The sequence below is a fragment of the Curcuma longa genome, chromosome 18, assembly GCF_044706935.1.
Source record: "Curcuma longa cultivar G26 ecotype Majalengka, Jawa Barat chromosome 18, ITB_CL_G26_1.1, whole genome shotgun sequence".
NCBI lineage: Eukaryota > Viridiplantae > Streptophyta > Magnoliopsida > Zingiberales > Zingiberaceae > Curcuma > Curcuma longa.
Window position 1 is genome coordinate 5862382 of NC_133878.1, and position 13329 is coordinate 5875710.

Below are 13329 nucleotides of genomic sequence, written 5' to 3' on the forward strand. Positions count from 1 at the left end.
ATGATATTCCATTTTATTTTTTTTTATCAATTCAAATATCTTTTAGTATTTATCTGTACTATTATTTCTTGTTTAAAATTTTCATCTAATTTTTAACTCAGTTGGACGTATTATATCAATTATGAAATTGTAGTTGCTATCATAATTACTATAATGTAAATATTTTAATACGTGCTCATTTAATATTCAGATTGTAACAGTTATTAAATTATAATTGTTAAAACATATGTAGCAGTTACGATTTCATAATTGTTACAATGTAGATTCAATCATATTCTTCTATCATTCATATTATAGTAGTTACGAAATCGAAACTGTTACAATGTGGGTTCAACCTGCACACCTAACATTCATATTGTAGTATTATGAAATTGAAATTGCTACAACATTAATATTTTTGAATAGGTTAAATATGCGGTATAGCAGTTGCGAAATCATAACTGCTACAACGTGAATATTTTGATGTGTGCTCATCTAATATTTATGTTGTAACAGCTATGAAATTATAATTACTACATGTGTAGCAATTATGATTTTATAGCTGTTACGACACGTTTGACCGGTTCAAAAATTATAATTGAGTTTAGACAGGAGATAACAATATTGAATAGTACAAATAAGTATTGAAAGAAATTTGAATAATTATACATGAATGAAAAGTAAAATGAGATACCCTTTTGATAAAAAAAAATTAAAGTGAGATGTCTCTTTGATGATTTAGAAATAAAAAGTGCTCTTTAAACTTTTGACTATTTCGTTTTCGTTGAAAACACGCTAAGTATGATTGTCTTAATCAATTTTAATCTACACAAAAATCTAAGGATCTCAATTAAATATTTTTTATTAAAAAACACAACATAATTTTTTTTTTATTTTTTTGGTACAAAGTTACTAATTTAAAATTTTATATTGATTTATTTTTTTTCTCATAGAATTGCTAAGTTTATTTTGTTAGGCATAGTTGAATGAAAATAAAATTTTAAAAAATTAATTTAATTAAGTATTCAATAAAATATTCATGCATGTTGAAAAAAAGTTATGTTTTTAATAAAGTTAAATTTTGATTTCTGATTCATTATTTCTATTCAAAATTTTAAACCATCAATATCAAAAAGTTTAAAATAGTTTTCAAAATTTAAATAAATTTCTTTTAAAGTATCATCAATTATGAATCTAAAATGAAAATTATTATTCAAACTTGTTTTGATTTTTTTTATGAGTTTAAATTTGACTTAAACTTAATTTATTTAAATATTATAAGCTCTCATTGTTTGATTATTTAAAATTTTTATTTATTTGATTAATTATTGAATTTGATAATTTAAATTTATTTATTTATTTTAAATATTACTATATTTATTAAAAAATTTATTAATAAATATTATTCAAAAAAATTAATGAATTGAATATATATATATTTAAATTTATTTATTTAATTTAATAAATTATTCAAAATTATTTATTTAATTAATTTTATACCTATCGAACACATTTAAATAAATTCTTACTAAATTAAACACCAAATTTATTCATGAATATTTAATTTGTTTACCCTCCTAACTTTGTACAAGAATATATATATATATATAGAGAACGGCTATCCTGAGCACCCGATTCCTACGCACCGTGCGCACCGACCGCCGACCTCCACGCGCTTCCGCCGGCCATTCATCGCCGTCCGACCACCGACGACCGCCGGACCGGATCCGTTGGAATCGCGACTCGCCGGCGCACATTCCGGCATCAGATTCCGGCCGGATTGGGCCGGAATCCGGCCGAAATTCCGGCCGAAACCAGGGCAACAGTGCCCGGCACCACTGTCGGCCGGAATCCGACCGGATTCCGGCCGAATCAGGGCCGGAGACCGGCCGCGGTCGACGCGCCCGGCGCCGGCGCATCGACCGGGGCCGGAGTCCGGCCCCGATTCGGCCGGAATCCGGCCGGATTCCGGCCGAAATCACCGCCAGACACTGGCGGGCGATTTCTGCCGGAATCCGACCGGATTCCGACCAAATCGAGGCCGGAATCCGGCACCCGCCGGACCGCCGGCGAGTTGCGGTTCCAACGGGTCCGGTCCGGCAGCCATCGGTGGTCGGACGACGATGAACGGGCGGCGGGAAGCGGCGAAGGTCTGAGGAGAAATACTGTGCAAATCGCGATTTTTTAACGGCTCCGGTTCATCGCGCGATGAAATGGACGGTGGAGATGCAGGTGCGCACAGGTGCTTAGGAAGCGGGTGCTCAGGATAGACAAACTATATATATATATATATATATATATATATATATATATATATATATAAATATAAATTGTCATATAAAAAAAATATAAATGGAACAAATAATTTGGGTGGCCCAAATAGGTTTAACAGGACAATTGAGCCAAGAAGCTGGTTTATTGGTCAACCTAATTTAGCTAGGTGGACCGATCCACTGTGTGATTGAAGTATTTACAAGACTAAAAATCCAACATCAGCAGTTGACACATCAATGCAAGGGTAAAGATAAACTTTGCAAGAAAGGAAAGTCAGAAACTGTAATACAACAATATACTCCAAAACAAGTTTTGCATCTACCTTGAGAACATGAGCAAAATAAAAAGAAATACCTCTCTCATTGGGGGCAAAAATAATCAGAAATTCAAAAATAACCAGCACCAAATAAGTAAACTGTTTAAGAGGGAGTAATCCTTTGAGCTGATAAGCAAAACCCTAATCCTCTTGATGTTTCACCACAGAGAGGGTTCCTTCATACCTTCACTCTTACATAACTCCATTATTTGCAAACATACTGTACCAGGGCTTTGTAATACAGGTGAAGAACATGCCAGACTAATTCCAAACAAATAAATTACAATAAATTATTTCGAGACGGCAATAAGGGTCGTTGGCAAAAGCGTTACATATCTTGCGAGAGCTTCAGTTTATAGGATTGTAAGCACCAGAAAATCGCTTTGGGGGGAGCTTCCGGAGGATGAAAAGAACAAGAGCACATGGGAAAATCTCAACCAACTGAAAGATGATAATACTAACCATCAAAACACTTTTTGCACAAAAAAACTCAAGCAGCAAAGCGAGAATTACCATGTAATAGATGAAGTTCAAGACGGGATGATCGAGGACATCAAGATCAGCATCATGGTCAAACACAGAAAGAGAGACCTGGCGAATTCAATACGGACATATCAGAATTTTAGGATAGGTTACATTCTTGGACTTGACTATATTCATGAATCCATTTTTAGAGAGAATTTTGTGCTTGACTTAGTAAGACAATTGTGAGAAAAGTTGCATAAAAAATAAGGCAAAGTTAGAAGGATATCTTTTACCACAAAGCATCGTATCAAGAAACATGTGCAACATATTGCGGTAACGGACCCAACCTGCAAATAACATTTATTAAAAAAACAAGTTTCAAGTCCAACATTCTCCAAATTGAAGATTAGTAGCACACAATTTAACTTAATCACAAATCATTAAGGTAATTACTCTATCTTGAAGAACTACATGCCACAAGAGGAAATTGAAGCAAAAGTCCTGCCCAACAGGGCTATCTAGTATAAAAAGAACTGTCCAATTGGTAATGTTTGATTTCTGCTTTATGGCATTCATAATATATTTTATATCTGATTTTTAGTGCCACTGTTACCACGATTTTATCAAGATATCAAGTTTTTCTCCAGTGAGGCCAATACAAAAGTGATTTTTGATTAATATTTATCAAAAGAGTCCTCTGCTTTTTCCTCAATCTTAGTATCTTGTTCATAGGAAGGCAAGCTCACTTTGTGATCCGGCTTGAAACTTTTGCAGTCAATAATGACTGTATTTAAATCAAATGTGACCTGGAACTGCTCAGCAATTGAATAAGAAATGAAATGTATCAGAGAGATGGGCACTGACATAAAGAGGCAGGTCATCAGGTCTTTTCCTACAAAAGATAAGAAAATAGAAACGTATTGAATGTTAATCACCTAACCTACAAAAGATAAAAGAGGCAGGTCATCAGGTCCTTTCATGGTGTTTTAATGGTTTGCCAATATGACTAAGTTGTGTATTTGATAATACACATCAAGTGTACAAGGTATCATGCGGGTTGGAGATTGGAGATCAAGCTTAGACAATGAACTTAGATAATGGGCATCATGGATTGAGTGAGGAACTGTATCTTTGAACTCATCGTGGACGGTCATCAAACTTGGAGAAAGAATCGAAGACATATGGACCCTTGTATTGGATTGATATGTTGTAATCTTGGGGGTTTTCAGGTTAGAATGTATTGATGTTGTCATTACCTAGGTAAAAGTTAGACTATCTAGAACTTGGTTTTGCTTGATACCCTGCGATGTTAAGTGCTCTCAAATTATGCATGTTGATTGACTCAATTCCTAGACCTTAGGTGAGCTTATGAAATAGAATGTTTATATTTGAGCAAGAGTCCATTTGGTAAGGATTTCTAGTTAATTGGAATGATAAGCAGTCAACTAGAAGAAATTGAAGCTGTGATCGTTGACTCTAACTTCCATATTTTGGGAATCCAGTCAACTAAATTACGTAGGCAGTTGGTTGTACCTGTCTCTTTCAGCTTTTAAGTGTGAGTGTTGAGCCATTACTTATACAACCCTTTAGAAATGTTTCAGGTACCAAGACTTAACATTCTACATACTTAAGCTAGTTGTTGTGCTTCTTTGCAGAAGTACCCAAAGCATATCCAAGATCTTGGACAAGAATTTCAGGACTTCCAACTCCATCAACTCTTTGGTAATCTTTTCTCTCTTTAGTTAATCTCTTAGGCAAAATTGCGAGTTCCAATTAAATCTTTTGTTTGGGTCATACTTGTGAGCTTGTGGAAATCCTGGTATTGGTAAAGATTTTATCCTTGTGACATGTTATTCTCGAATTGTAGAGGCTTATCCTATTGCCTTAAGTGGATTTGATTGAAGAGTGACGGTTCAGATGCATCTTAGGAATGGGGTCTTCTAACCATAATATTTGTTATTGTGTTAATATGATTTGTCTATTTAATGCTTCCACATAAATTGCATTTTCTTTGGGTATCACAATTGGTAAATTTTCAAATCCTGGCAAGAAGCAAATTCTTTATCAATTAATAATGCATTCTTTTTCTCCTTTTTTATCTATTTCCCTAGCTTCAGATCATTGCAAATTTATATTACATCAGAATGTTGTCTGTATAATAATGCCATTATGCACTACTAATCTCAGTGAAAAAAGGAACAAATAGCATAGAACAATGTAATTGCTATTGGAAGTTAAGACTTGATTTTTTAAAAAATAGGGAACAAATCAGATAGAAGTTATAATGTTAAAAATTAAAATCATTTATTTAGTACAACTTAGGCCCACTACTAAAAAGGGCAGAAGAGATTGCAAAATTCTTGTAGGATGCCCAAATATGTTAGAATAAAAGAGATTTTTCGAAAGATTGTGTTCTCAAGATACCTCATTCAACTTCTTTTGACGACCCTTGGATTCAATTGGGAAGCGTCTCAGCATAATGAATAACCTTACAAAAAGCAAGAAAGATAATTTCAAGTTTAGCACCCAAACTTTAATAATAAATCCAATAAAACTAAGTGTAGAATTTGGTGTATTAATTTTCTATTATTTAACTAGAAATATGTTTACAAGAATCAGTACCTTCCGCCATAAACCAGAAATGCGAGAGCAGCAAGGAAAGAAACAACTGCAAAAGATAAGGAAACCCAAACAAATTCAATCATTTCAAAACAAGAGCACCGAAAAGCTACAAAGATAAATTCCAGTTTGATTTTTCCCATTTTAAACCAGAGAAAGCAAGCAAATATGCAGATCAAAAGCATAAATATATTTAGTAATCAAGATTTAATAGCAAACAAAATTATACATATAAATTAATTTCATTTGAAAACCTGATAAGAAGAGTTTAGCAACTTCCATCAACACTGGCTTGCGACTTATTTGTACATATGCCCAAATGCAGATCTGTAATAAAATAGATTGAAAAAAACTTGACTCTTTAATTTTAAGCACGTGTTGATCATGGCTATGTTAGTTCACCTGTATTATGTACACAGCACCATTTATTATCAGATATGATGGTCTAAGGCTATTAATTGGAAGGTTTCGAGCCTGAAACACAGAGAGAGAAGCTGTAAGTTCCAATGGTAATCAAAAGAAGGATGAAGATTCTAGTGTATGATAAAACTACCTGATAGTATATCTCTGCCCAAAACAGCACAAGTAAGGTGTAAGTTGAAAAAAACAACAGGCTGGGAAGGTCTAGAAGTGCCATTTCAAGAGCCTGAGCTTCAATTGTACCACAAAAAGTAAAGTATATAGAACAGTAAGTCTAACTATGTTGAAACTCAACTAAAATAAAAGTGCTTGAAATTTTAATAAAGTAAATTATTAATAGAAAATGCCAGGAGAACTAGTTTCAAGGCCTTTGAGTGAAGAACAATTACACATAACATAACAATCAACAAACTTGATTTCTTTAACCACTGCAACTTTATAAATAATAGAGAAACTACTGCAACATGAAGTGTCTGAACAGACAAGACTATCATTTATAACAATAAAGGGATACAAAATAATCACATCACCAATATGAACCACTCTCAAACATTATTGCACCACCACACACAATAACAAAAGCTGATTCAAAATTGCTTTAACCAAACCAAATAAAAATTTCTTTAGTCAAACTAAACACAAATGCATCATCTGTGAGAAATATAATCTTCTCACTTCTGTATCATAGGGTTAGAAGCCCTATATTCCAGAAGAAACAACTTACCTTTGATTTGATAAGAAACACATCTTGGTAGAGACCAAACAGAACTGCACGCACTGCAAAATTATGAGTATAGTTAATGCATGAAATAACAATTAAGGGGGAGGTGAACACTCGGACAGTTGAAAAGTAGACATACATCCACTCACAACAAAATTCATAAGGTGGAAGACTTTTTGAGTTGTCCATCCAGTCCCTGGTACTCTCAACTGAATCCTTATTAGCTGTATCTGTGGGGACACAAACTCATAGCATGAAATATCTGAGAAAAAATGAGGTTAAAGACACTTCAAGAAAGGCAAACAAAACCAAGCAAGGAAAAATGAGTTGTAGTCTGGCAAGTACCACAATCGTTGGATGTATCTGACAGCCTGACTTGTGGATCCAATTATCAACCAAAGAATGAAGAGGCAGAAGGTAAAGAATGAAACAAGAGAAATAGTACTAAGGGGTAGTGGAAATTTGAGTAATTCTCGCAGTAAACAATCAGAATCATAACCTTTGTTGGTGTGAGTTGAATCTGAGTCAAAATCCACAGTGACATGCTGCTATCAGTTATTTTATGGTAGATACTAGTTTCAGGCAATGTTGATGGCTATGCTAAGTGGCCATCCCACTCAAACACAGGATTCTGAATTGGATAATCTTGCTGAACAAATTCAGTTTATTTAAGATAGTCATAATCTCCCACAAGGACTGCATGGTCAGCAATTCCCACAGAGCGATCACGATTTACTGTAAGTTCCATTTCGCTCATTCTGTTTGGCTGCTTCCACCCGCACAAACCAGGGGGCACTTGGAAAAGAGAAAATTTATAGATTTTAAATTGGTTGAGTGTACGTTATATGGACTTGGCCAAAGAGCCATATTTCTAGTGTCGCCATTGGTCATGATAATCCGATGGCACACTATGCAAGATAAGTATAATCAAAATCTACTATAATGAATATAGTTTTCCGATGGCACACTATGCAAGATAAGTAATCAAAATCTATGTAAGATAATGTGAAAATATCAACTCTTTACTGAAGTAGGACTTAAGACTTCAATATCCGCAAAATTATGGTGTGATAATCAAGTTGTTCTTGATATTGCATCGAATCCTGTATTTAATGAGAGAACTAAGCATATTGAAATTGATTGTCATTTTGTTCGTGAGTAGATTCAACAAAATTTGATTTCTATAAGATATGTGAAGATTGGTGAATAACTAGTGGACATATTCACAAAAGCTTTAAATGAGATTTAGATTATTATTTTTGTAACAAGTTGAGCATGATTAATATCTATGCTCCAACTTGAGGGGAGTATTAGCTGTACATATGATACCATATTAGCTATATATAATATATATATATAGCAGTATATATTTGTTAATTATGTTAGCTATTGATTAGTTTTATTAACTTCCTAATTGTAGATAGTTTCTTAAGATGATTTTAGTTTCCTAAGATGGGTTTCTAATCTTGTATATAAATATACCTCATTTTTTAATAAAGTAAGATATTTTTTTTCTACCTCAAGTAACATTGTTGTTGTAATGTGTTAATTCCGAACCATGGTCAGGTCCACACAGTACCTAAGAGTTGACAAGCTTTTTCATTTTATACACCAAGGAATGAGCACCATAAATTTTATGAAGAAGATTCTAGGGGCATTTCAACATTAAGCAACACAAATATATAAAATTCATTCTAACATTACTAGTGATTGTGTAATAACGTTACTACTGAATGCGCATTTACACAAACATATAGCAAACATCATAATCCAAATTCAAAGCTTGTGAACGATCCTTAGATTTCACTCTTCATGATGACATTGACATGTCACAATGGACTACTACCTTGTTCAGACAAGAAATGTTCGCCCTCTTCGAGATTTTAGCAAAATCCGACCGCGAAACATTCTATTTTGGGGTGGCAAAAAAAAAAGCATAATTGAAGACAAATTATGGAGCACCTATGCAATTTTACTATGAAAAAACTAAACCAATTCGTTTGGCAACTCGTGAATTTTTAGGGTCCAAAATTCTAGGAAGGGAGGAGGAATACATACCAGAGCGACGAGGCTAACAAGGGCATAGGAAGCGCAAAGCGCGTAGAAGACATCCCGCTGCGCCTTCTCCGAGCCGTCGACATCTTCCCACCATGTCATGGCATTCCCCACCGAGCCTTCGCCGGCGAAGAACCGGATCGCCTCTCCGATTCCCGTAGCCGGCGGAACAGAGGCTCGGCTTATCCTCATCGTGATCGCGGCCCTCGACTCCTGCCTTCGCTTCGCGTCCGTTCTCTGTCGCGTGCTCGCATCACGAGTCCATCTCTAGATCCATGAAAGCAGATCGGACGATGGGAAGAAGGCCGGTCAGCGGAGCGACCGAGGCGATCCAGATGGCCACCGTTGGTGGCTCCGCCGCCCGACACGGTCGGCATTTTGACGCTTTCACCGTCGCGTTGGCGGAGTGTTTTTCGCTGACGCGCGTCTGACAGACCGATGCCTGGCCTCTTTCTGGTGGGGTCCTGTCTCCGGTTCAAGATAGAGGCGTAAACGAATCAAATTGCTCACGAACAATTCGAGTCTCAATTCAAAAAAAAATTTATTTGAATTCATTCGATTAAGTTAATGAGTTCGAGCTCGAAAATATTATCGAGTCGAGCTCGAACTTAACAGTATTTGATTCATGAATTCGCGAACATATTCATTTAAAGACTCACAAATGTGTTTATTAAGAGACTCACGAACGTGAGTGTATATGTATATATATTACATGAATTACAAATATTATATATTAACGAGTCAAGTTCGAATTAAGCTCGTTTAACTTTTAAACAAGCTATTTTCGAATCGAGCTCGAACTAAACTCGTTTAATTTTAAAACGAGCCATTTTCGAATCGAGCTCGAGCCGAAATCGAGCTTAGGGAAAACGAACCGAGCTCGAGCCTCTTACTGTTCGACTCGGCTCAATTCAATTACACCCCTAGTTCAAGAGGCATCGACGGGTCGGATTGTTCGACCCGACCCATATAATAGAAATCGAATCTTGATCCACAAATGAAAATAAAATACAGCTTATTATTTTATATAAATATATATTTTTACTCTTCTACAAAAAGGTGGAATTCGCCACCTTAGCGGCCCCACACGGTCGGCCCCACGATCATCTGTGAGGAGGTGGAAACTACAGTTGGTCACGACGCAGGAAGGTATTGCCTAACTTCGTCAGGATTCGAACCCTTATCCTCTTCTGCAAGTCTGCTGCGTCGTAACCAACTCAGCTATGCCTCGGAGATATATATTTTTTACTTTGTTACTTGGAAGGATAAATCATTGAAGGAATGAATTGTACGAGAATTAAAATATTTTCTTTCATTTACTCATATAAACTTAGGAAAACGATGATTCAAAATCCATCAGTGAGATTCTGACTATTTTTTTTATAAATCAAATGGAATAACCCTTCAAATCGGACGGAAAGATGAGGGAAGGAAACATAAAAAAATAAAATTGCATAAATATCCCTAACCTGTCTTTTTCTCTTCAGCCAATTTCTTCTTCCTCCTCATCCGTCGACTCCTTTTTTTTCTTCCTCCTTGCTCACTGACTCCTTCAGCGATTGCTTCGTCGATGGTTGATCCCTCTTTTTCTTTTCCGTGACTATTCCACGACTGTTGCTCCATGATTACTCTCTCAATTACTTCACGACTATTGGAACTGATTGATTCGTGATTGTTGCATGTAATATATCATCACTCCAATCAACTTCTTCTACGATTGCTCTGCCATTTTGCGATTGCTCCTGTGATTGTTCCGTCAATCCCTCTTTTTCTCTTCCACGATTACTCTGCAATTACTATTGCTCTACAACTACTATAAGTGTAAGTGATTGATTGATATCTCCATTTTAATTTTTCAATTAAAATGTATGCAATTTTACCTTGATCCCAAGATTAGTTGTGGTTTGGATTCTTTCTTTTCTTTATCACATTTAATTGAAATGGATGCCTAACTAGTATATTGTTTGCCTAATTATATGATTAAATACATGCCTAATCAAAGTTTTTAATATATTATTATTGAAATTTTAATTTTTAATATGTGGTTATGCTTTGTACAAAGGGATAACATATTTCTAATTGTTTTTTGCTAATATTGTTCTTATATAGAATTTAAACTAGCTGATTTTTAATTGTTTCTACTCCTCTAAAATTTTACTAATTGAAAATATTAAAGAACATAATTATAAATATTTTTAATTTTTTTAATTCAATAAATAATATTGAATTTTTAACTACTACTATTGTTGTTGAATCTGTGTAGCCGAAAGTGAGATTTATATTAGAAATCGTTCTTTTAAGATTTATGAGATTCCAACTTATCATGCTAAAATTTATTTGTATTAGATTATTTTAATGTCATATCAAGAGAGAAAAAAGAGAAATAATATTCTTTCATTCTTTAAACTAAGAATAGATAATTCTTCGTCATCCAAAAGGATCAAGACTAATACACCTATTCCCAATGAGGAGTTAGAACTTCTAAATCTCAAAGAGTTGATTTTAATGAAACTTCTCTTGAACTAGATCTTGGATTGCATATTTTAATATGACAACATCCTATTAATTATCCTTATAAATTAGATGAGCTTATATCGAAATGGAGACATATCAACCTAAATTGCCAAAGTACCCATTGTCTAAATCAGACAAGTAGCATCGTCAATTTTAATATACATGTTTTAAAAAATTTCCATGATTATAGTACTCTCTTTCAATGGATGTAATATTTTATTTTTCGTGCTATCTTTTTGACTTAAGTAAAACACAATAATCTACCTTTACAGTTGAAGGGTTTAGAAATTGAAATGTGTTAATGATGGAGCTAAGTGTGCCTTTTTATCTCACATGGGAATTTCTAACTCGTTGCATAATAAATTTGTAGAATCTGTTGTTGATTTGATAAATGTATCTTGACATATAGATAAAATTATGAATTGAGAATCTGTTGAATAGATTCAAAGGAATCAATTAATTAAGGCTTGCAACAATAATTGAGTTGACTTAATTTGTAAGCATGTCGATTGAGAGGTCATGATAGATCTTCATATTCTAAAAATCATGTTAATTTCATTGAGATGCTAAAATTTTTGGAAAAATAGAATGCTAGTATTGGTGATGTTATATATCTTAGAGAAAGCTCTAGGAAATGCAAAATATACCTCAGATGTTCAAAAAGAGATCTTGCATATTATTGGTAACAAAGTAAAAAATAAAATTCATGATGAAATTGGAGATTCTAAATTTTGTATTTTTGTAGATAAAGCGAATTATGTATCTAACAAAGAATAGATGACTATAGTTTTGAGATTTGTTAATGTTCATGGTTTTTATTTTATTTTTCCAAATTCTATATGTTCATGACATCAAAGTTGCAACACTTGAAAGAAATATGTGATGTCCTCACTAGATAAAATATAGAAATTCATAATATGCAAGGTTAAGAGTATGATGGTGCTAACAATATGTGTGATGCTTTTAATGGATTGCAAGTTTTTTTCTTAAAGATTGCCCCTATGAATATTATGTGCTTTGCTTTGCCCATTGATTCTAGCTAGTGTTAGTTGCAGCTGTTGAAAAGAAGATCTCTATATGACTTCTCTTTTTGAATATGATGACTATTGTCAATCTTAACATCTTTTTCAAACGTAATACCGAGTTACAATTTGCTCAAGTTAATGAAATTGCACGTTCTATTATATTATTGTTGGTGAGCGTGAGACTGGGTGAGGAGTTAATTAGATTGATACTTTGCATCGAGCAAGAACTACTCGTTGGAGCTCCCATTTTGATTCTATTTGCAACTTAATGGATATGTATGATGCAACTATTAATGTGCTTGAAAGTATTATCATTGATGGTTCCTCTACTTTGATGCATAGGGAAGTTAGTGGTTCCTTAATAATGATAAAGTCTTTTGATTTCATATTTATTTTGCATTTGATGCATAAAATTATGAGGATCACAAATTTACTTTGTCATGCCTTGCAATAAAAATCTCTTGATATCATAAATGTAATGGATTTAGTCTTTAAAACTAAAGCACTTCCTTTGAGAAATGATGATTTTGATATTGTTTTTTCATGTGTCAAATCATTTTGTACAAGATTGAATGTTGATATATCGGAGATGAGTGCTCGTTATAAGCATTCTAATCGTTTATGCCAGCTAAAGGACACCATCATAGTTGAGCATCACTTTTTCATTATGATATATTTAATGCTGCAATAGATTTTCAATTAGAAGAGTTAAACTTTAGATTCAGTGACGAGGCAATAGAACTTTTTTTGCTTAGCTTTAGATTCAAAAGATAATTTTAAATGGTTTGACATTGATAAGATTTGTACTCTCGCTAACAAGTATTATTCTTAGAGTTTCATTGAACAAGAAATGCATAATTTGAGGTGTCAACTACAACATTATGAGCTCAACGTAGTTTGTCATGAAAATTTTTAAAAAAGATATCCACTATCTCAGAATT

At 33.9% G+C, this 13329-nt stretch overlaps 1 protein-coding gene across 1 annotated transcript; it reads right to left on the reverse strand.

Annotated features, from left to right (window-relative positions):
* Positions 1-2560: 2560 nt before the first annotated feature.
* Positions 2561-9180, reverse strand: LOC141812153 (tobamovirus multiplication protein 1-like). Its single transcript, XM_074700188.1, has 11 exons — positions 8853-9180; positions 6934-7024; positions 6798-6850; positions 6207-6299; positions 6056-6127; positions 5908-5980; positions 5657-5702; positions 5459-5522; positions 3328-3381; positions 3083-3160; positions 2561-3010 (listed from the first exon to the last, which is right to left on the reverse strand). The coding sequence occupies exons 1-11, from the start codon at positions 9039-9041 to the stop codon at positions 2918-2920; spliced, it is 906 nt and encodes a 301-aa protein (XP_074556289.1). The 5' UTR covers positions 9042-9180; the 3' UTR covers positions 2561-2917.
* Between the last annotated feature and the right edge of the window lie 4149 nt (positions 9181-13329).

What these genes read in the sequence shown, in the direction of transcription:
- LOC141812153 (XM_074700188.1), bottom strand. Translation starts at nt 9,041, where the DNA reads ATGAGGATAAGCCGAGCCTCTGTTCCGCCGGCTACGGGAATCGGAGAG. An exon ending in TTGTTAGCCTCGTCGCTCTG is followed by an intron (nt 7,025 to 8,852) that starts GTATGTATTCCT and finishes GTGTCCCCACAG; the next exon opens with ATACAGCTAATAAGGATTCA. An exon ending in TCTTGATACGATGCTTTGTG is followed by an intron (nt 3,161 to 3,327) that starts GTAAAAGATATC and finishes TGAATTCGCCAG; the next exon opens with GTCTCTCTTTCTGTGTTTGA.